Here is a 24,432-nt window from a genome sequence, read left to right as displayed (position 1 = left end):
CGCCGCCGTTTTCTCGCGATTTGCGAAAAACCACAGGGGGGGGGGGTTGAAAACAACCCCCCCCCCCTGCAGTGCGCGTGTTAAAGAAGGTTTGCTTTCTCGGCGTAGCTTTTAAACCAATCTGTAAATTTTTAAATCCTGGGGCTTTTGCGGCTAACATGCTGTGTTGTGTAACATGTGACATGGTGTTGTGTTTGTGTGTTTGTGTGTGTGAAGTGTGCATGACAACCATGCCAGCATTCTCAATTTAGTCGTCTCCGGTGTTCTATACTTGTATGACGAAAACATGTAATAGCCTCTTTATAGAGGATATGTTTGATATGTTCAATAAATAAATAAATAAATAAATGCTAGAGCTGCACCCAAGTTCGCCAAGTTCGGCAAGAGGTTGTGCAATGGAAGATCATTAAAGCTGCCGGTATGACAGTTCACCGAGCACAGAATGCGCCGGTGCATCGGCGAATCATTAGAGACCTGCCGGACAGCATCGAGAAGGAGACACAGCATCAGACGCAGATATGCCTGGTCTAAGTGGACACCGGAGCCCGGCTGGGATTTAATGGGACACCTGAGAGGAGAGGGAGGGTGCTATGAAGGGGAGGGGTGGCCGACGGGGTGGCCGGCGGGGGAGTACCTAGAAGAGGCAGATGTAACTATATCCGAACGGTGCACCCAAACCTATCAGCCGACAGAGACTGGCCGATGGAAGAGTCCTCAGTTACGGAACGGATACAAGAGCAAAACCACTTTTATGGACGGGGAAAAGAATGTGCTTCAGTGAAATAATAAAGAAAATTTGCAACTAAGGACTACGGGGGTAAATATAAAGCTACCGGAGGATCCAATGATACACCACTCTTTCAAAACGCCAAGACTCCGACTCGAGCAGAGCGGCTGCGGCTGCCCCGAGCCCCACTCGTCACTCGGCAGCGCAGGTGGCGCTGAGGGGTGTCTCCCTGCGTCTCCCTCGCCCCTCTGAAGGAGTGGCACGGGCTCGGTATAACGGATGGGACTGCCACGGGTCGGCTGGTGCGGGGTGATGAGACGCAGGCCACGCACAGGGAGGGGAGAGAAGCGAGAGGGGGAAGAGAGAGAGAGAGAGAGAGAGAGAGAGAGAGAGAGAGAGAGAGAGAGAGAGAGAGAAAGAGAGAGAGAGAAAGATAGGGAGAAACAGGCAGGGGAGAGGAGAGAAGTGCGAGCGGGGAGACATCCACGGCACTCTGCCTCCACCGACAGCCAAATGACGTGAGATTTTCAGTTTTCCATCGAGATCTCAAGTTCCTCATCAAATTAAAATGCCAAAGTGAAGAAGCCTCCAGGTCAGGTGGCCAGTAATATAGGGGCGATGTGGGTTAAATTGACCTGTCACGTTGGACTGACGTAGCGGCATGTCAGATCTGACAGATATTGACAAGTTATGACTAGTTGGTTGTGGACATTGAGAAGAACAAGTTTCGCGGAAACGCCGTCGTCTGTCAAAAAGGTGTCAACTCTTTCAGTCATAGCTTCAAAGTTTAGCCATGCCTACCTGTTCCTAGCATTCATTGTCTGGGCTTTACATTCGCAAAAGTAGCCGGAAGTTAAGCGGTGCACTAAATGAAAAATAGCGGTTACTCCAAGACATCCGGTCGGTCCCCCACCCCTTGCACCTGTTCGGACCAAACGTCAGACACCCTCGGCCTCCACCCCTCAGTAATTACACCCATTCACAAAGGCCTCCCCTGGGCTGAAAGGCCAGTCCTCGCCGGACACGGTCCTTCACTCCGGTTCAACGTCCTACGGGAGAGGAAATGAGCTCCACGGGGAGCGGGTAGAGAGGGTGGAGCCACCCGGCGCTCTCTCTCTCTCTCTCTCCCCCTCTCTCTCTCTTTCTGCCGACACAGCCTCAAAATGACGCCCGCTTCCGCGATGACCGCAGCCGCCGGAGTACGTCGGAACCACACGGGCACCACGATAGAACCTCGACAGAACCTCACTCGAAACATGGTGGAACCTCGATAAAACCGCAGTGGAATTTATGAAGAATGAAAACGCACCGTTCCGTGCTTCTATCCTCAGGATACTGAAATCCTTCTCCTCCACGCCGCACCCCCCTCCGGGCTGGGCAGGCAACTTTATCTCATGCGGGCTGCTCCCTTGGAGCGGCACCGCTGCTCCCGAGGGAGCGCACCCCGTAGCCGGGTGCAGTGAGTGCCTTGGGGCTGGGTGGCCTGTCCTCTGGACGGGCTCAGCCCCGGCGACTCACTAGGGTGCCTGCCCAGACCAATGTCTCCCCCTATATCCTATCATCCTCCCGGCTCTGAAATGGTCTCATTGGACCGAAAGGGCCTAACCCAACAAAACGAAACGAAACGAATGAAAACGGAAACAAGGCTGAATTCCACTGTTCTGTCCTTCCCGGGATAGGCGGATACGACAGTTGATATCATCATTCTACATACACCCAATGGCGTCATCAGCGCGACATTATCCGTCACACGTATGAAAGCCGTTACCATATGTCACATATGTGACAGAATGTGATCCCCCTCGCTCCAGCCTGCGGGGGCGTTCAGGTCCCACCCGGCTCCACCGCGGGCGGCATACCATACCAGCACCCTCAACCCTGCACCCAGCAGGGCGTGCCACTGCACCCGCAGAGTACCCGGCGCCGCATGGGGTGGGAGTACTGCGTCAGAGTGATTCGTAGCAATCATTCTGGTCGGTGAAGGGTACGGCATGCAATCCAAGTGGCCTTCATAAAATCGATGGACGTTCAGACATTCGAAGAATTGAGTTATGCTCCAACCGACCGATGACAATGTAAAGTCGAACGCCTCTCCGCCCGAGCCATTGATTCAATTCGTGAATTCAACTGTTGGACCCGATGGTTCAACCAGCATTGATCGAACTCTGTACCTAATGCTCCAAGGGCTAAAATTCAAGAATGAGTCATTTCCTGTGACGAAGTCTGCGTAAGAGGCAGATAACCTTTTGACCTTTAGCACGAAGACATCAATGCTTCGTCACGCAACGGAGTCTCGTCTAGCGAGAGTGAGTTGCGATACTCCCAGTGGCAGTATCTGTTATTCAGCACTCACAAAGCACTTAGCAAGCTCAACAACGTCCAAAGGTCGCATGCATACACATTGGACGCTCATAAAATACCACCGCTAAAGTCAGGATCATAAAACCGACATTGCAAAACAGCCGGCTCCAAACAAGCCGTTCAAAACTCACCTTCTGTGACCCGGAGAGAGTCGGAGGCGAGTCGGCATCAGCCAGCTCACATCGCTGCTCCCTCTCTGCAGTTCGAGTGCGATCAGACCAAACGGAGTCCTCGGATATCGTATCGTCACATGGGACCACATCGCACTCTCTCACCGGCTTGGACATCACTCCGCGTCCAGTCTCTTGACGACCCCGGTCAGGATGTGAGACGACGCTTCTGTGCGAAACGTTACAACACGGTTCCGTCAGAGACGGAAACGGCGACGGACTGTGAGATTCACCCACAAAGGGAGCGCGCAGGATAGCGCAGCTCACCGCAGACTTCCTGGCGTCTGAAGGCAACAGAAGACCGCCGGAGACGGGCGGAGACCGACACACTGACGGGTGAAGAAACGGGTAAAGACGGGTGCAGACGAGCCTATCGCAGATCTCCGTCTCACCAACTCCACCAACCGTCCTGCCGGCGCGTGCTCCGAGCCCAGACTAGCGCCGGTCTGCCGTCGTCTCTCTCTCCTGCCACGACCCGGAGCGGCGGCCGTCTCAGTGGAACTCCCGGCGATCTGTCGTCGGCCTCAAAGGCTGCCGTCAGCTGCCGACGCCGCCGCAGCCGTCATCGGTCTCATGACGTGCGCGCCGCTGGCAGCCTGTGGACGTCACAGTGACGTGAGACTGCACCGACCCGCTGCAATGCTCTCACGCCGCTCCAAATCAGGCGGGGTTCGAAAGTCACCAGCCCCGGGTCGTCCTCGTGTCGTGCGGTTTTCGTCCCGTGTGTTCTCGTGGTTGTTTTCTCAGTAATTATCCAGACAATTTGCGGCGTACAGTACACAGAGCTCTGTATTCGAGCTTCTGTTGTAACGTCTTGATCCGACTCCAATCGGTATGCGTTTCTATGCAGCGCCCTCACCGCTCACCAGCCGCACCCTGCGAACGTGTCCTAGCACTGTTTTTGCCGCGCCCTGTCGCTGTCGGGGCGTGCTCTAACCGAGCTCCGCCGTGCTCCGAGCGAGGTCGGCCGTGCTCGGACCGAGCTCAGCCGTGCTCTCTCACTGCCTGCGGCCAACTGAGCTCGTGTCGAAACTGAGCGGAACTGACCGCGTCTGCGTGCGACGGGATATCGTCGAACGGGGCGGTATCGGAGCCGCCCCCGCCCCCGCCGCCGCCGCCGCCGCCGCCCCCGCCGCCGCTATTGTGGTGGCGATACCCACAGCCGGCGCGCCAGTCATGGCCGCAGATGCGTCACAACCGTCGAGGAGGGCACGAGCCAGCAGCGGCGCGGTGGGGGCGCGGTTAGCTCTCTCAGCGACAGACGGTCCACTATCAGCGCTACGGTAAACAGAGGCATACGGGCGGCCGGCTGAGAACGCGGGGGCGGCCCGGCGGGGGCTGAACTGACGCGCCATGAATCGACCCACAGAGCCGACAGACAGAGCGCCACTTAGAGGTGAGGTAACTAAAGGAAAATGTGAGCAGCAATACACACAGGAAACTGATTGGATGTGTTTAGTACCGGACCAACGGTGTCAAAGATAAGACAGAAACAAATACATTTCCTCGCAGGGAAACCGATTTGATAAGACTTGATGGCCAGATAATATAGGTAATTGATGGGGAATGAATTAATTTTCCTGGTGGGAGGAAGAAACTGGTCGAACCTCGGGCCGAGTGAGGCAAACAGTAAGAAAGCATTTAATGTGCAGTCGCTATTTAGTCCAGAACAGTCGCCTATGACATGAGTAATTAACTCACAAAGCATATTTAAGAATAAAAGATTATCCTCTCGTCAGATTTTCAACATCACGAACAATAATGCACTGATTTCCGTCCGAAAATCACCTTCATTCAAAACAGGCCTATCACGTTTTAGAAGTCCGTGCACCTGCCTTGATGCCCAGCGTCCGCCGATTTTTGCACACCTCTGAGCCCATATTTCATGGCCGGCCATAGTGATTCAATAAGCACTCTCGGCTTTCTGTTGGACGGTCACGCATTCAGTTCGACTGGGCCCTCGTGACGGGTCATAAACCAGTCGCTAACGAGAGGCCGCCACATCTGCACAGACTGGTAATGTCGCATTGTTCAGCACGGCTGAGGCCCATGGGGTTAGTGTCGGTCTTTTCGGTACGGTATGGTACGGCACGCGGTACAACTACAGTGGTACAATGCACCGTGTCTAGGTACTTTTAAAATAAATAATACTTGTTCTTGCGGCGTGGCACAGGAGGGCATGCCACTGATGTTGGATGTTGGATGAGGGATTTGCCACGGTTGTTGGAATGAGCTGATAACAAACGAAAACTTCATCCTCACGTTGATCAGTGTAACCTTTTATTCATTTAATTAGGACGCATTTTATATTACGAAGGAATGTTCTTATGTAAGATAAATGTCTGCCTTCTGCGCATTACAAGTTTGCATAGGCGGAGTGGAGCGACAAATCTCGAGGCCGGCGCAATACCTATGCATATGTAATATTATACAAAACACATGACCCGAACGACCCAAGAGATATGTATATCTACGTCACTTCTTAAACGTCTATGTTTGATGCATCTCAATGGATGATCTTTATACATATGGGTGATAGTCGGATCCCGTCTAACGCCTGTGTAGTACGTACCAGCCAGAAGTCCAGGCCCGTACGGGTCAGTACGAGCACCACAGGGGTGTGTCGCACTGTCCCACTGGACAGGACAGGAGGGGATGGCGCCGCTGTCCGCAGCCAGCCGTGACGTGACGTCACCGGTCTGTGACGTCACGGGCCGGCGCCGGCGGCCGTATTTGGTGACCCAGTGGTGCCGACCCTCTGACCGACCTCCTGGGATAGGTTACGGGATGACACCCCACTTAAAACACGTACAGAGTGCAGTGGACGATTTATGACATGATACCGCGAAAATCTCGACGACTGGACGACCGGCCTGACAGTTGAGAAACGGAAACCGAGCGGAAAATAGCCATAAAACGACTCTGCAGAGGAAGGACACATCCTCTGAAATGGTCAGCTGAGAGTCCATTTAACCACACTCGATAGCCAGTTCTGTGAATATCCGCAAGTAACGACGGTGAGGTTCGGTCTGAGAACCATCTTCACCCCATTGAACCGACCTGACCAATGTCAAACCACTGCCAAATAAAACAGCCTCCCGCTGGCCACCAACGGTCCCTGCTGTATATACGGCAGGCACCTCTGCGGCGCGTGACACCGCTCTCAGGTCACCAGGTCATCGTCTGGGACGTGGGGTCACGCCGTGGGGCCGCGGGGTCACGGGGGTCACTCCACTCAGCTGACTGGCGGCGAGCGTCGACCAAAGAGCCATGTAATGTATGTCGTCTCGGCGGCTGAACTCTGCACGAACTGCGCCGTACCATTCGCGAGACCGGCGGGCCAGTCGTCTGGTACTCGTCAGCCGAGTTTGTTTAAAACGCCCCCGGCATGGCACTGACCAGCGGTGACCGGGGGGCGGCAGCGGAAATCGCTGGACGAGAGCGAACATTACCGGACACTGGAAGCCACCATCGGACGACTGACAACAGCGCCGAGCGGATACCGGTGGGGAACGCTGGACACCAGTGGATACATATTGTACACACAAACTACGTAGTTGGCATGCTAATGGATATAAGCGAGAGCCGAAAACTTGTCATTGGACTAGGGGCCTAGACAGCCGAGCACAAGTGACGAGTAACAGGACCCCCAGCAGGGCGACAGCGACTCTCGACTGACAGCATCACCAAGCTGCAGCACTCGGCTGATCAAAGTCGCCTACTGAGCCTAAAACAACACGAGATAACGACCATGGCCGGACGATGACAGTTCAGAGATGGAATGCGTATACACTGAGAGAAGGGAGATGGCCGTTATCACAGTGTGAATAACATTCCTGCAATTTTAATGACAAAATCGCCACCAATCCTCAGAGAACTCAGATAGATCAAGCATTCATCTCTTCCTGCTTCTGAAAGCAATTAATATAAATAATCTTAGTGTTGAAAAAAGTTTGATTTCAAATAACGAATTAGGCATTCCCTTCTTTCTGAATGTGAAACATAATGCCTAGTGATGCAAGTCAATGCCGACAGCACGCGATTCGAAATCATTCTACGATATCGTTGCCAAATCAATCCGCTTCCCCAGCCTTCCGTCGTCGGCGATATGGACTGTTTATACTGAGCTGCCAGCGGTGTTTTCAACCACACCGGGCATAGTGCGACGGACATGTGGCAGGGAGCCAGGGGCATGTCTCAGATGGATCTCGCTCAGAGCAGACCGTCACGCGACCCAGCAGCAGCGGCAGAATCGGACTCTTATCGCGCACAGAGCCCGAGCTCCGACAATGTTTCGGTTCCTTGAAGCGTGATGGCGAGGCTGGACTTAACCGCTCATTTCTAATTCGGTCGCAATGACTAGCTATGAAGTTATCGAGAGCGATAAAATTGATCTTTTTAGGAATGGAAGTGGGTCTACATTTTGTTCATTTATCTACGTAGCTCTCCAAGCAGGACATAAATCAGATTTAACATTTCCATATAAATTAACATAACAGTATGAATTATGTAACATAGGTATAGTTAGCACATAAAATATCAGACAAAAATAGCGATGCCTACATAACTATTCGGATAAATATTTCTGAATCGATTTCACGAACAGGTAAAAAATGCCTATAACGATAAATGAAAACACTCAGGATAGCGTCAGAAGTAAAGATAACAGAAATGTGAGAGATTGAGAGACAGACGATACAGCTCAGTGAAAGAAAAGTTGCAACTAACCCAGCTACGGTAAGTGAAAAGACGGACTACTGGCTAGAAAGCTAACTACTGGCAGAGAATAAGACACCGGCCGGCACACTCAGTAATACTACCCTCAATTAAGCTTTAAATGTCCGTACTCACCTTGCGACTCGAAGCGTCAATTGGCTTAGCGAAGGAGTGCTGCAATGAATTAAGCTATACAAGAGCTCGGCTTTTTATTTCGCTCAGGACATCAACATGTATCGAGTTTCACATCTTTGCATTGTGATACCGTAGAAGTGAGCGCCTTTTAAGAAAAATGGCAAATAACTTGGCCAATGTAGCTTTATTTTGAGGTTCCGGAGACTTGCGATGAACATGCATATGGTCAATAGTGTGAAGATAACCGATATTTCTAGTTATGTTTACTCCTACTGCACTGTCCGAAAGTTCGTGCAATGTAAGAGTGCAAGTGAAAGTTCGTGCAAGGCCACTTGACTAACAATTAGCGAATGACTTCAGGATAATAGCTTCAAAGCTACTTGGTAAATTACTTCTTTGTATAACTAATTTGCGTAAGTGGCGTAATATAAGGCGTACCTATGCATAAACTAAACACGATGACTCTCTGGGAGACAAATTTTGATTGAAATAAATAGAAATATAGACAAATATCGATGTTTGGAAATAAATTCAGACTTCTAGCTGTGCGAGAGGTTCTAGCTGCCACAATTTGGAACGAAGTTAGGCCAAATTTGAACAATAGGGATAATTCAGCATTACATTGTTACGGTCCAATTTATCCAATTAATACAGCAGCACTCCTTCGCTAAATCGCATCCCATCAATCGCCATCACGGGTGTTAGGCCAAGCACAAGCAGTGTCCGTCAGTCCCCGTGCAGAGTTAGTCACACATGCGGAGAGAGAAAGAAGGTGTTACCATCGCTGAGCGCCGACCCAGCGCGCCGATCCCCAGAGCAGTGCCCGAGCGATACTACCCTCTAAAAGTCTGCACCGGTACGGTGAGGAAGACCGCGCCCAGGCCGCCGGTGAGCCGCGCAACTCCACTCTAACTCACCAGAGTTGTCGCCTTGTTCTCGTCATCCAGCAGGAACTCCATCGACTTGGCGCGGGAGTCGGACGTCGCAGACGACCGGCCCAGCTGTTCGGCTTCCTCCAGATTCAGCATACTCTTGGCCTTCTCCCTCGGTGGTGAGATCTCGTCGATGAACTGCTGCAGACCGCGAACGATGGCGTCCAGGTCCGTCTCTTTACAGGGCAGGTTCTCCTCGGCATGTGTCCGCGCTGCCGGCACCTTGGGCCACGCCCTGGCCGCCGGCGAGGGACGTGCCGACCCTCTCGCCGGCCGCACAGTGGAAGTCGACTCCCCCCACTCGATCTCGTAGCTGTCATCGTGCCCGAAGGTGGTGACCTCCACCGGTCGCGGCCGCGGATCGGGGGACGGCGGCCGCACCAGCTGTTTGGTGGTCGTCTCGATCAGGCTGAGATCTGGGGTACTGAGCGCTAACCGCGCACGGTCCTCCTGTGCCTGACGCCTGAATCGCTCGAACGCCTCTCTCACGTCAGAGGCCGTGTCGCCGCTCGGGGCTGCGTCGGGGACCGGCGGGGGCGGCACAGGGTGCGAGGTCGGTCCCCACGGCTGAGCCCCGCCTGCTGCCGGGGACGCGCTCGACGTGCTCAGGAATTGGTGGCGCGCGCTACTGAGACGTGCCCGTGTCACCTGACTGGCAGTGACACGCGGCGGCAGCGGCGGCTTGGAGATGAATTCCTCCGGCGCGCCGATAGTTTCACTTCCCGAAGGAGTGGGGACAGTGACCGGCCGGTCCAGCCGCTCGGTCGCACGCTGCAGGGGAGACTGGAGTGTTGTCACCGGCTCTGTCGAGCCTCCTCGTCTGGAGGTGTCCCATGTCCGGCCCACGGAGGCCGCTGCTGCAACTGCTGCCGCCTCCGCTGGTGACACGGCTCTCGCTGTCACCGAGGGGGCTGCGGGCGCACTCATACGAGTAGCATCAGACACCCCCGCCGCCACTGCCGCCCTCTCAGCCCTAGGACTGACAATCTCCGTCTCTCTCACCACCACACTGCTCACACCTGGAGACGGCGACCGACGCGAGACGGGGCTGGCCCTCTCCTGACCCCCAGTCGCCCGCCGCCGACTCCCCGACAGTCTGCCCAGTCCGAGTCGCTCCATCATCGTCCTGGGCCTCTCTGCTGCTGCTCTGGGCGCTGCCGGCGGTGTCGTCAGACCGCCGTTGGTGCGTCGCTCCCGTCTCTCCATCTCAGCGGCGTCGGTGCGTGGCTGCGTCGTGTCGGCCGCGGCTCGCTCACACGTGACCACCTGTCGGCGCACGCCGGCGTCGTCTCCGCTGTCCACCGGGTAGGAGACACGGAGCCGATGTGTCTCCACCGGCCGCGCCGACGCCGGGCGACTGTCTGTGCGTGGCGGGGGCTGCGGCGGTCCGGCCGCCGCTGAGGAGGGGGCGGGGCCCGCCGGCCGCAGATCGGCGTGCTGAGCGGGCAGCGGCGGCCGCGGCGGCGCGCTGCGCTCCTCTGGTGACGTGTATGGGTCTCGTTCATCCCAAGCAGGAGACAGACTACGTCCGTCAGTTGATTCCTCGTCTATGTATGTCTCACGCCAGCGGACCTCAGAGACGAGCGGGCTGAACTGGACACCTTTAACGCGGCCGGGAGCGGCGGGCGGAGGTTTACCGTCTTGTCGGTTAATGCGGACTTCCACGGCGCTCTGCGGACCGTACCGGCGAACAGAGCCATCCGAGCCGCTGATCAGACCCGGCAGACGGACGGCGTCCGGCGGCGCGGCGGACACGGCCACACGCGAGAAGAAGCCGCCCACAGAGCTCGTCTCGCCGGTGTCAGCCGGCTCCATACTGGTGTCCAGCCAGTCCGGGTAGCCCAGTCCGGGGCCGTGCAGCCGGGGAAGGTCGGCGGCCGGCGCCGGCGGGGCGGCCGGCTCCGGACGGCCCCAGGAGCGTGCCTCCTGCCGCGGCACAGCCATGGTAGCCTCACACGAGCCGAGCTCACGAGCACTATCGTCGAGCACACTGCCCGTCGGTTCCGGCGCGGCCGGCCCGTCCGCCGCCACCGACAGATCGCACTGACTGGGCGACTGCCTATTTCCAGGCGCCGCCGGGCCTGCCGCCGCCGGCGCCGCGATTGGCCGGTCGGCCGCCCCCGCCGCCGCCCCGGCTGCCGCGGCGGCCGCCCCCGCCCCCTCGGCCGGCCCCTCGCTGCGGATGTGACGCGCCCCGTCCGGTGAGAACACGAAAGCATCCGTTGCGAAACGCTCACCCTCCGCTCCCTCTAACAGGATGAATTCCTGCGCGGTCGCAATGTCGAGCGGCTTAGGACGACCCGCCGCCCGACGGTGGATAATCAAAGGCTGGGGTTCGTTATTTGTCAGATAGATGTCGCGCGGTTCTTCGTCACGCACTGATTCATGACCCAGGGAACCACCTCTGGACACGGCAGGGAGGGACATGTCCTGCCATCTGCCGCCACTGGCGGTAAGTTCACCTTTCTCCCCCGCGCCGACCGGTCCGCTCACCCCTGGGCCGATGACGGCCCGTCGGAACGTCACTGGCGCGTCACTCACACCATCGTCAGCCGCGTCACCGCAGTCACCCGCGTCACGGTCGAGCGGCGTGTCGGTCGTGGCGCGTGCAATCCCACGCGTCGTCGGCGTCGGTCGCGCCGCCACCGCGCCAGCGCGCTGCCCACTGCACATACCTGAGTCAGCCGGGGGGCCGGGGTCCGGAGCCGGGTCTGGGGACGGGTCCGGGCCGCGGCCGGCGCCGGAGCTGCCGTTTACCTGCGTGGTGCGCCGCGCAGCCTCCTTGCCGTCCCCAGCCGCTAGCGCCGCCAGCCAGGCGTTGGGCGGCACGTTCTGATACACGGCCGCCGGTTTGGGCGGAGCCGAGCGCGGCGCCGGTACAGGGCGCTCCTTGGACGCCACAGGTGCCGTCTCCAGGCTGAGCTGCCGCCGGGGGACCGTCGGCTGGGCCGCGGCGTCCAGCCCGGCGGCGTCCCGGGCGTCGGACGCCGCGGCGTCCAGGTACACCCTCGCCCGACGCCGCTCGTCGCGTCCGATGAGCTCGAGCAGGCGGCGGCGGCGCTGGGCGCTCGGACTCAGGTCCGGAGTGGACTGAGATCGCCGGCTGAGCCGGCTGGGCGCCGTCTCCGGCTGACCTGAGCTCTCCTCTCGCGGTGTGGTGAGAGACAGGCTCGGCGGCGGTGAGCTGGCCTCGGAGGAGCTGCGCGCCCCCACCGTCTGCTCACCGAACCCAGAGTCCTCGCTGAGGTTCTCACTGGAGTGACGCAGGAGCTCCACACGCGCGTGCGGCCGCGGCACGGTCGTCTCTGGAGTACTGATGTTCGTCTGCCGAGCAGAGTTCGAGTCGCCGTCGATCTGAGTCGTTTTGGTGGCGCTGCGTCGCGCGGCCGGCCGCTCGGAGCGGGCGTCATCACCGATCATGGTCAGGTCACCGGAGCTATGGAAACGCCTTACCGGCTCACAGAGCTGGTTTGGCTCCTCGGTGGACGCCTGCCTGGAGCTGGAGAGCCGCTGGTAGCGCCGCCGCTGCACGTCTGTAGCCGACTCCAGGCTCTCCAGAGTCTGCAGCGTCCGCTCTTCCTCCTCAAAGTCGAACGTCAAAGACTCGATCCGACGGTCCAGGTTCTCAAAGTCCTCACAGCTGCCCAGATCCCACTTGGGGTCGGCGGCGGTCGGCACACGACCGTCCGCTGTCGCTCCGGGCGCCTCAGTGCCGCCCCGCGCGCCGGTGGGTGTTGATGTCACCGCCGCGCACTCAGCACTGACGGCGCACCTTTCCGCTGTGCTGGCCGCCAATTGAGCGTTGCGTGCCGCTCCCAGACCCCCGGTCGTTGGGTCGTGACCGATGGCCGGCGCGTCGCTCCCACTGCGGCCCGAGCGCGGCGTGGGAGCCGGCCGCTCCGGTGACCTCCGGTGACCCTGCGGTGACACGGGCCGGCCGCCGTTCACCGGGCGGTCGTCCCGTCCGTCAGACGGCTCAGCGAGAGTCACCGGCAGACCGATACGGCCGCCAAAGGTGCCAGGGTCGCTGTGCCGCCGACCGCCGGGGCCGGCGCAGCTCAGTTCCGCACTGATTGGTTCATTGTCCACGCGCCAGTGGTGGCCTCGGAAGTCACTGTGCGACAGCGGCGCCATCTGAGACAGCAGTTCGGGAGACTGACGCCAGGCGGCGCTGGTGGTGGCGGCCAGCGGCCGGGCTGGCGGCAGTTCGCTGAACAGCGGTGCTCCGACGCAGGACTTGGTGAGCGGCTGGTCCCAGCTCATCAGTCCACCGCGGCCGAGTCCGTCTGCCTCCAGCAGCTCGTCACCGGCTGAGGCCCGCCGTACTCGTGGCTTCGGCTCGCACTCCTCTGAAACGGACAAAACGATCGTGTTAAACTCTTGTGAAAACATAAGTTCATTCACCGTTCCGTGCTTCTATCCTCAGGATACTGAAATCCTTCTCCTCCACGCCGCAACCCCCTCCGGGCTGGACAGCCAACTTCATCTCATGCGGGCTGCTCCCTTGGAGCGGCACCGCTGCTCCCGAGGGAGCGCACCCCGTAGCCGGGTGCAGTGAGTGCCTTGGGGCTGGGTGGCCTGTCCTCTGGACGGGCTCAGCCCCGGCGACTCACTAGGGTGCCTGCCCAGACCAATGTCTCCCCCTATATCCTATCATCCTCCCGGCTCTGAAATGGTCTCATTGGACCGAAAGGGCCTCACCCAACAAAACAAACAACAACTAAGTTCATTCAGCTACTGAAACAGATGTTCTAAGGCGATAATTTACTGTAATTATGTGTTTTTGTTAAACACTTGTTTAACCAAACTCAGATTAAGCTTATCTTGCTGAAAGGCTTGCAAGGGAGGAGGTCGTCATCCACTATAAGCACCAAGTTCGGACAATGCACGAACGTGAAACATAACGGTCAATCATTCTGTCAGATTACTTCAAATATCACCATTATCAAACAACCGGACAATTTCACTGCGCAATAATTTTATCACCACCTGCCAACACGGACATTCTTCTCAATTTGTCGATAACAATCTCCTAGATCCATCTGCCTTCACTGTAAAAAGCCGTCTCCGTTGTCCGTGCAATATTCTGCCTCAATGGCAAGTATGGCTGTTAGCTATAGCCCCCAGTCACGATCAGGACAATCCTCGACCGCGTACGATAGGCAGTGTTCCACAGTGGCACGTTCCTGCCCAGTTCGTGTGCCGTGAGCATTACACCGACCGGTGATTTGCAGTGTAGCGAATTCCTGACAGCCATTCACCCGAAATATCCCCAAGTGTTCCGCTGCTCTCACGGTGCTTAGATTAGGAGTGGGTCTTGAAAGTGAACTCATATACGGTCTTATAGCAGATTGGGTGTTGTTTGAGCTTATCGGCAAATGTAATAGCCTAATAGGGATCGCATATGTCGTGACACTGATCGTCATTAAGTGTTAGCTGTGTAAAAGCTGGGTGTGTCTTCATGTGTCATAATATTTTGCGGCAGGTACCTAGCTCACTGACCCGAACAGCAAGACACCAACTGCAGTGCCAGTGGACCTACGGCGAGCCGCTGATCGGACCGAGCCCGAGGCCGGCGCCGTATCCGTTTTTCCGTTTTTACTTCTGCGGCGTTCAGTGGCCGCGGCTGGCCTTGGTTCCAGCGCCACGGCAGCAGACACCTGTCCCTTCAGAGAACCGGTCCTCGCACTGGCCATTTATTTACCGGGCCCGCAGCGCGGAGCAGTGCCGCCGGGCCACTACATAAAATGCATGAGCGTCATGCTCAACAACGTCAGATTCTCGGAAGGCGCTGTATAACGCTGCATAATCAGGCCCGGTGTATTCAGATCACCCGATCGGCGGATATTTGCAGGCCAATAACAGCAATGTATCGCCGAAGGCAGTCGGCTGCCGAGGAAAAACCACATCGATACAGGACGGACAATAATACCCGCACAGCAGACCTGCTGTGAAAACAGAGCATTATGGCATACGACGAATTGTGATGGTGCCCAGTAGTTTAATCGAAGTTTAAATCGATGGTAAATCCTTTGAGCGGTTTACATAAAAGCGCATGTTTAAAGGATATATGAAAATAAATTACAGCTGACCAACGAGACTGCCTGGATCCAAAACGGAGCAAGAACTAATTTGCCGGTAATATCACCTTCCGTGAGGGTCTCCATGTCAAGGTGCGTCACTTCTTTACAACCTAAAGCCACCCCTCCGCCGTGCCCGTGACAATGGGGTGTCTCCGCACCTGCCACTGTCGTCATTGCTCCGTAAGGTCACCTAGGTCAGATGGCCCAACTTCCGTCACTCGCGCCGTGACCGCTACGCACCGTAACGCGCGTTGTCCGTGACGAATAGTGACGTGTTAACAATACCGACCACGTGACGGATTGCAACACTCGTGTGCAATGCGCACACAGACACACACCGGCACGCACATATCAATAACAGCGGTGCACCACTTCAAGCTGTGGCGCACCGCCACGGTGTAAGCTGAAACTATCCCACGACTCCTCGCACCAAACCTTGGACGTCCGGCTCGCGTCGGTCTGAGAAATCGCCGTCTGGAGGTCCTGACACCTAATTAAAGCCGTACACCACCCTTGGACGCTAAAGCGGGACACGCTCTGTGCTGACAATGGATCTAAGCACCACGCCGTGACAGTCCGCCCTCGTCCTAAAGCCGACCTAAAACGCCTCGGGCCGTTACTCCACAGCCTGTCGCGCTCAAAACATCCCCACCAGGGTGAAGGGCGCCCCCCCCCCCCCCTCCCCCACTACCACCACACGTCAACAGAAGGTTGCACACCCGGGCACTCACTCGCTCAATCCTCGCGTACGTGCAATTCCCGTTTGCGCAACGGATCTGTCACGGCCGACACCCGCCCCATCAGCGACGTCACCGGCGTCTGACGTGATGTGGTGACGTGGCTGATGCGTGGGCGGGGTGACGTGGTGGTGTGTATAAGTGCAGTGCAGGTTCTGAGGGTGTGTTATTGCCGCCGACGAAATGGTCCGCATCGCCCAGCTGTTATATGCAGAGGAGATGCCCTGCGCCCCACGGCATTGCTGCTTGCCAGTTGGCTGCTAGGTTTGTTTGAAATCGAGGATACGTCTGTCCTTGGTTGTTTATTGGGGGTTCCAGGACGTCCCGGCTGCTGCTGTGGTCATTTTGCTTTCACTGCATATCGCTTTCAATTTCCGACCGTCTAAATTATGTCATCGTGTCCATACCCCGTTTCCGTCCAATCTCAGTCCGTTTGTTTATGTCTCCCAGCCCATTTCCGTTTTATTTTAGCCATGCTCGTTTAGCCATGCACCCCTCCTGCCAGCCCTCTACGCTCTCCCTCCCTTTTCCTGACCTAGCTCAGTTCAACCCTTCTTCTCTCACCCACCTCGTCCCTGCCATCCCATCCTCTCCTCCCCACCCGCCACTCCTTTCTCTCCACACCATATAACGGACCCTTTATAACCCACCCGCCGGGCTTCCGCGGGCATGGCCGGTTCATGAGGTAGCGGTACAGCGCTACCCTCTCGACAGTCGACACCTGAGCCCATACAGCGTAATCGGGATATCAGCAGGCCCTGTAGAGTGTATGTAGATGTTACAGGCAAAGTGAAAACTCGGGCATTTTGCAAAATGCCTAGGCAATTTGCAAAATGCCTGACCGGCCAGGCATTTTGCAAAATGCCCAGGCAGTTTGCAAACTGGCTGACCCACCAGGCATTTTGCAAACTGCCTGAAATATTTTCCCAGGCATTTTGCAAAATGCTTGACATCAAACTCGCACTAGCGACGATGTATAGGTAAGCATCATTTGTAACTGCCGCTTACAAAAGTTAATCGCTGTCAATGCGCACCAAGTGAGGAGACACTGCGTTCTCCGGGTAGCGCCGCCGAGTTCAGGTCACTGAGCCCCAGCGGCCGTCGGGTGCCGAGCACCGGGCGTGGTTTCGTGGGTAAACATGCGCTCGGTATAATGATTGTACTGTTTCTAAGAGCTCTTGGTGGCTTTTTGAAAATACTATGGGTGTATATTGATCAGAAAAGAATACTCTTCCAATTTACGAAAACTTGATTGTTACACGTTTAGGTACCTACATTATCAATCGTCTCTGTCGGAACAGTTGCCCACCAGGGCAGAATACTGGACATAGCAGCTTTTATACACACGGCTACAACTCCGTATATACGAAAGGTACGGAGGCGGTGGCTCAAGTCCATTCAGCGTTGGCTCCATCTCGACAGAATTGACGCAAGACGTAGGTATACAGAGTGTCACGATCTTGATACGCGGTTGGCGCGGTCTTGTCCCTTCATGCCCCTCCTGAGTGCCGGGATGTAATTTGAACGGGTCCAGCACCAGGGCATTTGGACCAGGGCACTCGGCGTCTAAATCGTCCATCCCCCGGTATCTGAAGATTTTACCCTGAAGCTGAAGCCGCTCAACCTCAGGCTGCAACCCTGATTTACCGTCATCCATAAGTGGTGCAGCTGGATTTCGACAAAACCCACCAAATCTGGACCATTCAGAACTAGAGATTCAGACTTTCCAATGATGAGGCCGTGAGGCGATATTAGCTGTTTTAACGACGGCCATCTGGTACACATTTGGTTCACATCTGGTGCAGATTAGGTGCATTTTGGTCAAATTAGGTTCAGTGTGTCTCTTAGTAGTATCAGCTAGGGTTGTACTAATTGCTTATATGCCTGCTTTGTCATATTATCAGAGAGCATCATCGGTTAAAACACTGAAATAAATTCATAAAATAAAGATATTTGCTGTAAAAGAGATTAGGTGCAGATTTGGTCAAATTAGGTGCACTCACCGGATAGCCCGTGAAAACAGCTATTAGAGCTATTCTTAGTCACTAACCGTCCCGACAAGCAGTTCTGGGGCAACAGCAGCTCAGAGGCGCTGCACCGTCGAGACGGTGAAGCACCCACTGGGCACTGGGGATTCTCGTTTGGGGTATGATGGGCTACAGAGGCCTATTTGAGCTTCACCAGGTGCCGCCGGGACAGACCATGTGGCCGCTGATAACTTGTCAGCGAGGTGCTTGAGAACACTGACGCAACGACGATGCAATACATTTCGGGACACAAGTACAACATCCCGCAACAATTTCGTGACACCCTGTATTCGTGACCGTGGAATGTGTCACATGTGCCCACAACACATGTGAAATGTGTTGTGGGGTCAGTCACAGTGGAACGTTTATGATCAACGCCTGTAGTCAACAAAAACGGTGGAATATATGGAAACCCAGGCATTTTGCAAAATGCCTGGCGGGTCAGGCAGTTTGTAAAATGCCTAGGCATTTTGCAAAATGCCTGGTGGGTCAGGCAGTTTGCAAACTGCCTGGGCATTTTGCAAAATGCCTGGCGGGTCAGGCATTTTGCAAATTGCCTAGGCATTTTGCAAAATGCCCGAGTTTTCACTTTGCCTGTAACATAGACATCTCCCCTAGGACCAGTTTCGGGTGATCTTTGGCCCAACATCAAGACTGTTATCAGCAAACGTCACACCCGCAGCCGCGTCAGACTTCAGACGGGCAACGTCAAACGTCAAGACGGATCACATCACACTTCACATCAGAAGCCCCGAGTCCTACGTCACGCCGCCACATCAGACATCAAATCATAGCGACATCACCGGGCCACGTCAGGCCGCCAAAGTTGGAGTGATCGGTGACCGGTTATGGCAGAACACGACAGAAAAGGAGCGTGTTCGAAAGCTGGCCCGGGGCCGATCGCCCACGCTTCTGCCGCAATCACCAGGGTTGGCAGTCCTCAACTGCCGTCGTCGAGATGTTCTGGGAAAGATGAACGGCGGAGGGCTGGCGGAAAGGAGGGTAGAAGAGATAGAGGAAAGGGGAGAGGAGAGAAGAGATGGCGGGAGGGATACATTGAGAGGGGAAAGAGGGAGAGAGAGAGAGAGAGAGAGAGAGAGAGAGAGAGAGAGAGAGAGAGAGAGAGAGAGAGAGAGAGAGAGCACATTGGCACGGATCTAGGATTTTATCTGACTCCATTCCATAGTCTGATGCGATCTATCCAGCAAGCCTCAGACACGACGCCTTACAAAGCGCAGTCCGACGTTAACAACGGGAGAAACAGCGAACTCAACCCAAACACCAGCGTGATCAACTCAATTATCTTCCTCAGCGGACATTTCTGGCAAGTCGCATCGCGCCCGCCTTCTGCAGGCACAAACATTGCACGTCACCTAACAAAAGCTCTCTCGGGCGTCTCCCCCTCCCCCCCCCCCGACTCTCAGCGCGTCCCTCCTTATGTAGCCAGGTCACCTCCCTGCTTGGGCCGTCACGACTGCTATGGACGGGCGTCAGCTGGTGCGGGCCCCGTTAGTAGACGGGTCACGACCCATGCCCTCTGCAGACGCAACAGACGAGCTCGGCCGGCCGGCAGTGGCGCAGTAGACCGGTCAGTGCCAGCCGCGTGGGTGTGTAGCGCTATGAGCGCTGTTGTACTGGCACCAATACCGGCACCGACCCAATCTTATAAAAGGTGCTGCCATTCTATTTACGGCATTTGTCAACATACACAGCACCAACATACAGTGTTGGCAAACGCGTAACCGAGTCAACGAATTGATTCCGGACCGTCATTATACGATGGACTGCACGAATGCATAAAACATTTTGCATTTAGTAACAGTTTTCTACAGCTGAGCTTCAGTCAATGTTGCCCGCTTCGATTGTCAAGTCATTCAATCCATTGCGCGACATTTATAAAATGGAGACAGGCGCCTGGTTTTCCAGTGGTATCCGCTCCCCATCAGTTTTTTTCAGTGGTTTTCCACTCCCCAACACACCGGGCAATCCCAAACGGTCCAGGCAGAAGCCTCCATGTGAACAGACCGTCTACATACGATATCACCGCGGGCGGTGTCCCGAGGCCAGGGAGGGTGGCGGCCACCGAACTGCGCCGTGCACTGGTCTGCTACAGACCGGTCAGCCGGGGAGGGGTGGACGGCATTATGAATGCAACAGCGCGGGCAACTCGCCCGAGAGGAGGCCATGGGCCTTGGAAGGGTCCGGACCGGCCTTTCCACTTGTTGCCCTCTAGTGCGGGTTTCAACTTTTCATAGTTATTTGTTACGAGGCAGTTGGTGAGTATGCAAAGGTTGCATGGAAATTGTAACACACTATATAAGTAGACGGTTTTATTTGGTCTTCGCTGAGCCTTTACCTTTCGGACAAGCTTTAGCGCATCATCTTACACACACATTGCCACTCCGTCCGACTCCGAATTTAAAACATTCGCAACCATCGTGATACTCCTAGCAACGCTCCCGACCGCACAATACTAAAAATCAACAGCTCCCTTCCCTCCTTCATCCGACAGTCTGTTCATTTTGCGGCCCTCACTGACGACTCCCGGGCCCATGGCACAACACTCGCGCGTCACAGGGTCGCTCGGTAACCCGTGACGTGGGGCGGACACGTGACGGGACGTTACGTGACGGAATGGGTGGTGACGTGACGGCTCTATTGACCGTCACGCTCGTCACGCTGCCGACGCCAAAGTGTTCTGTCCGCGAGATACCACGCCGCGGAGTGTAATATGGCGTTGTCGGATCAGGGCCGTCCCAGCCATGACGGCATGACGTTTTGACAGGGCTGCTTTGATGTCGGAAAGCAGCGAGTGTACGGTCACCTGACACCTGTTTGGATATCACGTTAGCGATCAATGTGAGGATAATTTGTGGTTAGTTTCTGGTTCCTCTGACAGTTGCTATCATCGCCATCTAATAGATGGTCAGCGACCCAAATTCAACCAAACCGGCTAGAATTTTGTTGTAATCCGTAAATCATAACTGCTATGATATCATATCATAACTGCACTGATCAGAACTGTCAAGACCATTCAAGGAGCGCAGAATGAAAAACAAAATAAATGTTCATCAGTCACTGGTATAATCAGAGCATTGTGGATGGATATATGAATTGGGTCCAGAGCGAAACATCGGTTCATCTTGCAAACCAAGCATAGCATTCGCTTCAAAACAGTATAACACTAAACGTGCGCTAAACCATGAGCTGCATTATATAATCCGCTGCACATGTCTATCGGGACATCTGAGGGCCGTCCACCCAGTCCCCCCCCCCCCCCCATCGGCTCGTGCAAGCAGCTCGTGACATGGCAGGGGAAGGGGAGGGTAGGCAGAGATGGGGAACTTTCACAATGCACTCCTCACTTCAGCTGAACGTGCACTGTGCCCCACCCACGCGCCAGGAACGTCGTCCACATATGACGTAACCTGTGCAATGTCTCGTTAAATGCGGCCACCGAGGCATGACTTCCGGCCTCATTAGCAGTCAAATTAGGAGTGCATTTATCAGTTGGCAGTCCGCAGACGTCACTTTAGCCTTGTAAGCTGTACTCCATGCATCGCAGGAGTTAGTTGGCGACAGTTTTGATGAATCGAGGCACGGAGCGAGCTGACTTGCACGCAATTTTAAATAGGGACAATCAACATTTCTTTGATCGCTAGAAATAAACGTTGGGTATTTGCCATGCTAAGGCAAAGTGACGAGCCACCGGTGTCCAAGAGCGGTGTCCTGTATATTTATAAGCCCCGCAATGCCGGTGGTCAAAATAAAATCAGCTGGCGTGCTTACTAGGTGTACTAGGCTGCCACTTTGAGAGTCTCGTGAGAATATTTGACGCTAGGTAGCTTTATGTATGTATGTATGTATGTATGTATGTATGTATGTATGTATGTGTGTATGTATGTATGTATGTATGTATGTATGTATGTATGTACCATTGACACCAAAAGCCTTCCACATACTCGTATGGCGTGGCGATTATCTTTAGGAGATAGCCAAATCAGGTGTTGAAAGTGTGGTTCTACAGACATAACAATGCTAGTTTTCATGCACACATGCTGATGAATCACTCAGCAAATTGCTGAAGCCAAATAGCGACCATGCACTCAATGCCAAATAATTACTTCGTGCATAATATAACTACCTACCTATCAGCCATACCTTAATTGGTATTACCTGTTCAAAAGTGTGATTTTAGGGCTATGGCATCACATTAAATTACTGGGTTAATGCTGTCATTGTTATTAGGCATAAATCACCATGAATAATTTCACTGCGCAATAAGACTTCGCCAGAAATTAGGTGATGTCTTTTGCCTTAAACATGGCTTCTCTCTTTCCTGCCATTGACAGCCATTATCCTCATTTACCAGGCCGTTTTCCCTGTCTTTCACACACCCCGTCAACCACAGCCATTGACTGGTTTGACTGACCCACTAAGCCACACCACTCGTGGTGCTCCTGACGACCTTTTAGACCGTGCCTTTCTGAAGTTCTCAGCTCCGAATGACCTGGAAGGCGTAATTACATCCCTAACGCACTTAGCCGATCGAGGTCTTCATGAACTTCATATGATCGGAAATACTGTCTGGCCAGTAACATTCTAGGCCACGAGCCGAATAATGCGTCTAGTCCGTCATGGTAGCCCAGTTATAAGTAACGCATGTAACATTCCTCGATACCTTCTTGTTTGCCTCTCTGGTGACTTGTTTTCGGTGCCCACCCCTCTCTGCTGCTAATTGTCATTCTAGGCAACCCTCGTGACGCTCAGCACAATTTCTCTACTCTGCAATCTAGCTCGCCCCTCATGGACAACTGGTTCTAAAGTTTCCTATCTAGGCCCCTCCTCCCGTCTAGAACCCTCCCGATGACAATGTTTAGATGTCCAGGCATGGCCGTCATCAATTATTCAATAATGTCTTTAAAATATTCGTCGTATGTCGTTCTTTCAACACTAATGACCCAGTTCGGAACGCTACTTCTTTCTTAGCATCTTCAAATGTTGCAAGCGATCTGTCCTCTGCCAGGGAGCACCTACAGCGCCCCGCGCCGGTCATGTCAACATTCTAACCCCAATCATCGTCATTTAGTTCACACCAGTGATACTGACCTGATCTCCAGTCATCTTTACACAATCCGCGCCAGGATACCATTGATAGTTAGGTACTGGCCTTCTCACCCCCTGGTCATTGATATAGAGCATATTTTGGTACACGAGATATTACACCCCATGTAGTCACCACCCGTGATACTGACCTTCTGAGCCCCAGTCGTCGTCTTATAGTCCCCAGTCCCGCCCGTGATACTGACCTTCTGAGCCCCAGTCGTCGTCTTATAGTCCCCAGTCCCGCCCGTGATACTGACCTTCTGAGCCCCAGTCGTCGTCTTATAGTCCCCAGTCCCGCCCGTGATACTGACCTTCTGAGCCCCAGTCGTCGTCTTATAGTCCCCAGTCCCGCCCGTGATACTGACCTTCTGAGCCCCAGTCGTCGTCTTATAGTCCCCAGTCCCGCCCGTGATACTGACCTTCTGAGCCCCAGTCGTCGTCTTATAGTCCCCAGTCCCGCCCGTGATACTGACCTTCTGAGCCCCAGTCGTCGTCTTATAGTCCCCAGTCCCGCCCGTGATACTGACCTTCAGAGCCCCAGTCGTCGTCTTATAATCCCCAGTCCCGCCCGTGATACTGACCTTCAGAGCCCCAGTCGTCGTCTTATAGTCCCCAGTCCCGCCCGTGATACTGACCTTCCGAGCCCCAGTCGTCGGCGGCGCCGGTTGAGTCGGACGGCTCCAGGCACCAGGTCCAGCCCGGCGGGCCGACGGTCAGTGCAGACGGAGAGGTGGTCCCGTCCTGACCGTCCGAGTCCTCGGACCAGTCCCGGCTGGCCGGACCAGAGCGCAGGCTGTCGCTGTCGCTGCGCATATCGTCTGCAGGAGAGGTAGACCGGCGGTCAGGTCGTGCTGAGTCACCCATGGTCGTGACTCGTGAGTCATGGCGTGAAATTATAACCAGTCGGCAGTCACGACCTGAGTACTGTCGCGCACCGTCACAACAAAGGTATATTTGTGTGGTTCTGAGTCAACGTAAGCAAAACAGCATAAAGTCACGAATCACAATCGTGAGTATGTACAGTGTACTTTAGAGCTAACAAGAATAAGGCGCCCTCATTTTCAAAGGCACATACGAACCACGAGCATCAACCTAGAACACTTGGAACTATGCTCCATTGAACACCTATGTAAGCACCTTAGCCCTCAAGTGAATCCCAAATCCCATTAGTCACGAGGCACACATTCACGACTGCCGTAGCGCACAGGCCGCGGGCCGCTGGGTGGAGGGTAGAACTCGTGAAGGTGCCCTTCCACTGCGCCGCGCTGCCGTGAATCTTCCAGGGACGGAGTGAAGCGTCGGGCACTGACCAGCACGCTCAGCGCCACGCTAACCATGACCAGTCTCTCACGGGGACACAGAGACTCTCGTTTCACGATCATTAACTCGGCGGTTACCGCGGTCGTTAGCCTGCTCTTGTCAAATTGAGTCCTGATTG

General features: G+C 55.1%; 1 protein-coding gene across 2 annotated transcripts in view; it reads right to left on the bottom strand.

Moving 5' to 3' along the window:
- The window catches only part of LOC122368340 (nascent polypeptide-associated complex subunit alpha, muscle-specific form-like), a 60,375-nt gene that overhangs the window by 13,196 nt on the left and 22,747 nt on the right, over positions 1-24,432 (bottom strand). Inside the window, exons 4-5 of one of the 2 annotated variants that reach the window (XM_043342182.1) lie at positions 23,630-23,812; positions 11,799-13,390 (exon numbers count right to left, since the gene is read on the bottom strand). In XM_043342182.1, the coding sequence (XP_043198117.1) occupies positions 11,799-13,390; positions 23,630-23,812 (1,775 nt within the window). Of the gene's footprint in view, positions 1-9,026; positions 11,777-11,798; positions 13,391-23,629; positions 23,813-24,432 lie in introns of those variants that run through there. The other variant, XM_043342183.1, reaches the window with a different exon arrangement.

This window comes from Amphibalanus amphitrite, unplaced genomic scaffold, assembly GCF_019059575.1.
Source record: "Amphibalanus amphitrite isolate SeventyFive unplaced genomic scaffold, NRLGWU_Aamphi_draft 000940F_arrow, whole genome shotgun sequence".
NCBI classification, from domain to species: domain Eukaryota; kingdom Metazoa; phylum Arthropoda; class Thecostraca; order Balanomorpha; family Balanidae; genus Amphibalanus; species Amphibalanus amphitrite.
The sequence above is the reverse complement of the archived record's forward strand: the minus strand, read 5'-3'. Positions and strand labels throughout refer to the sequence as shown.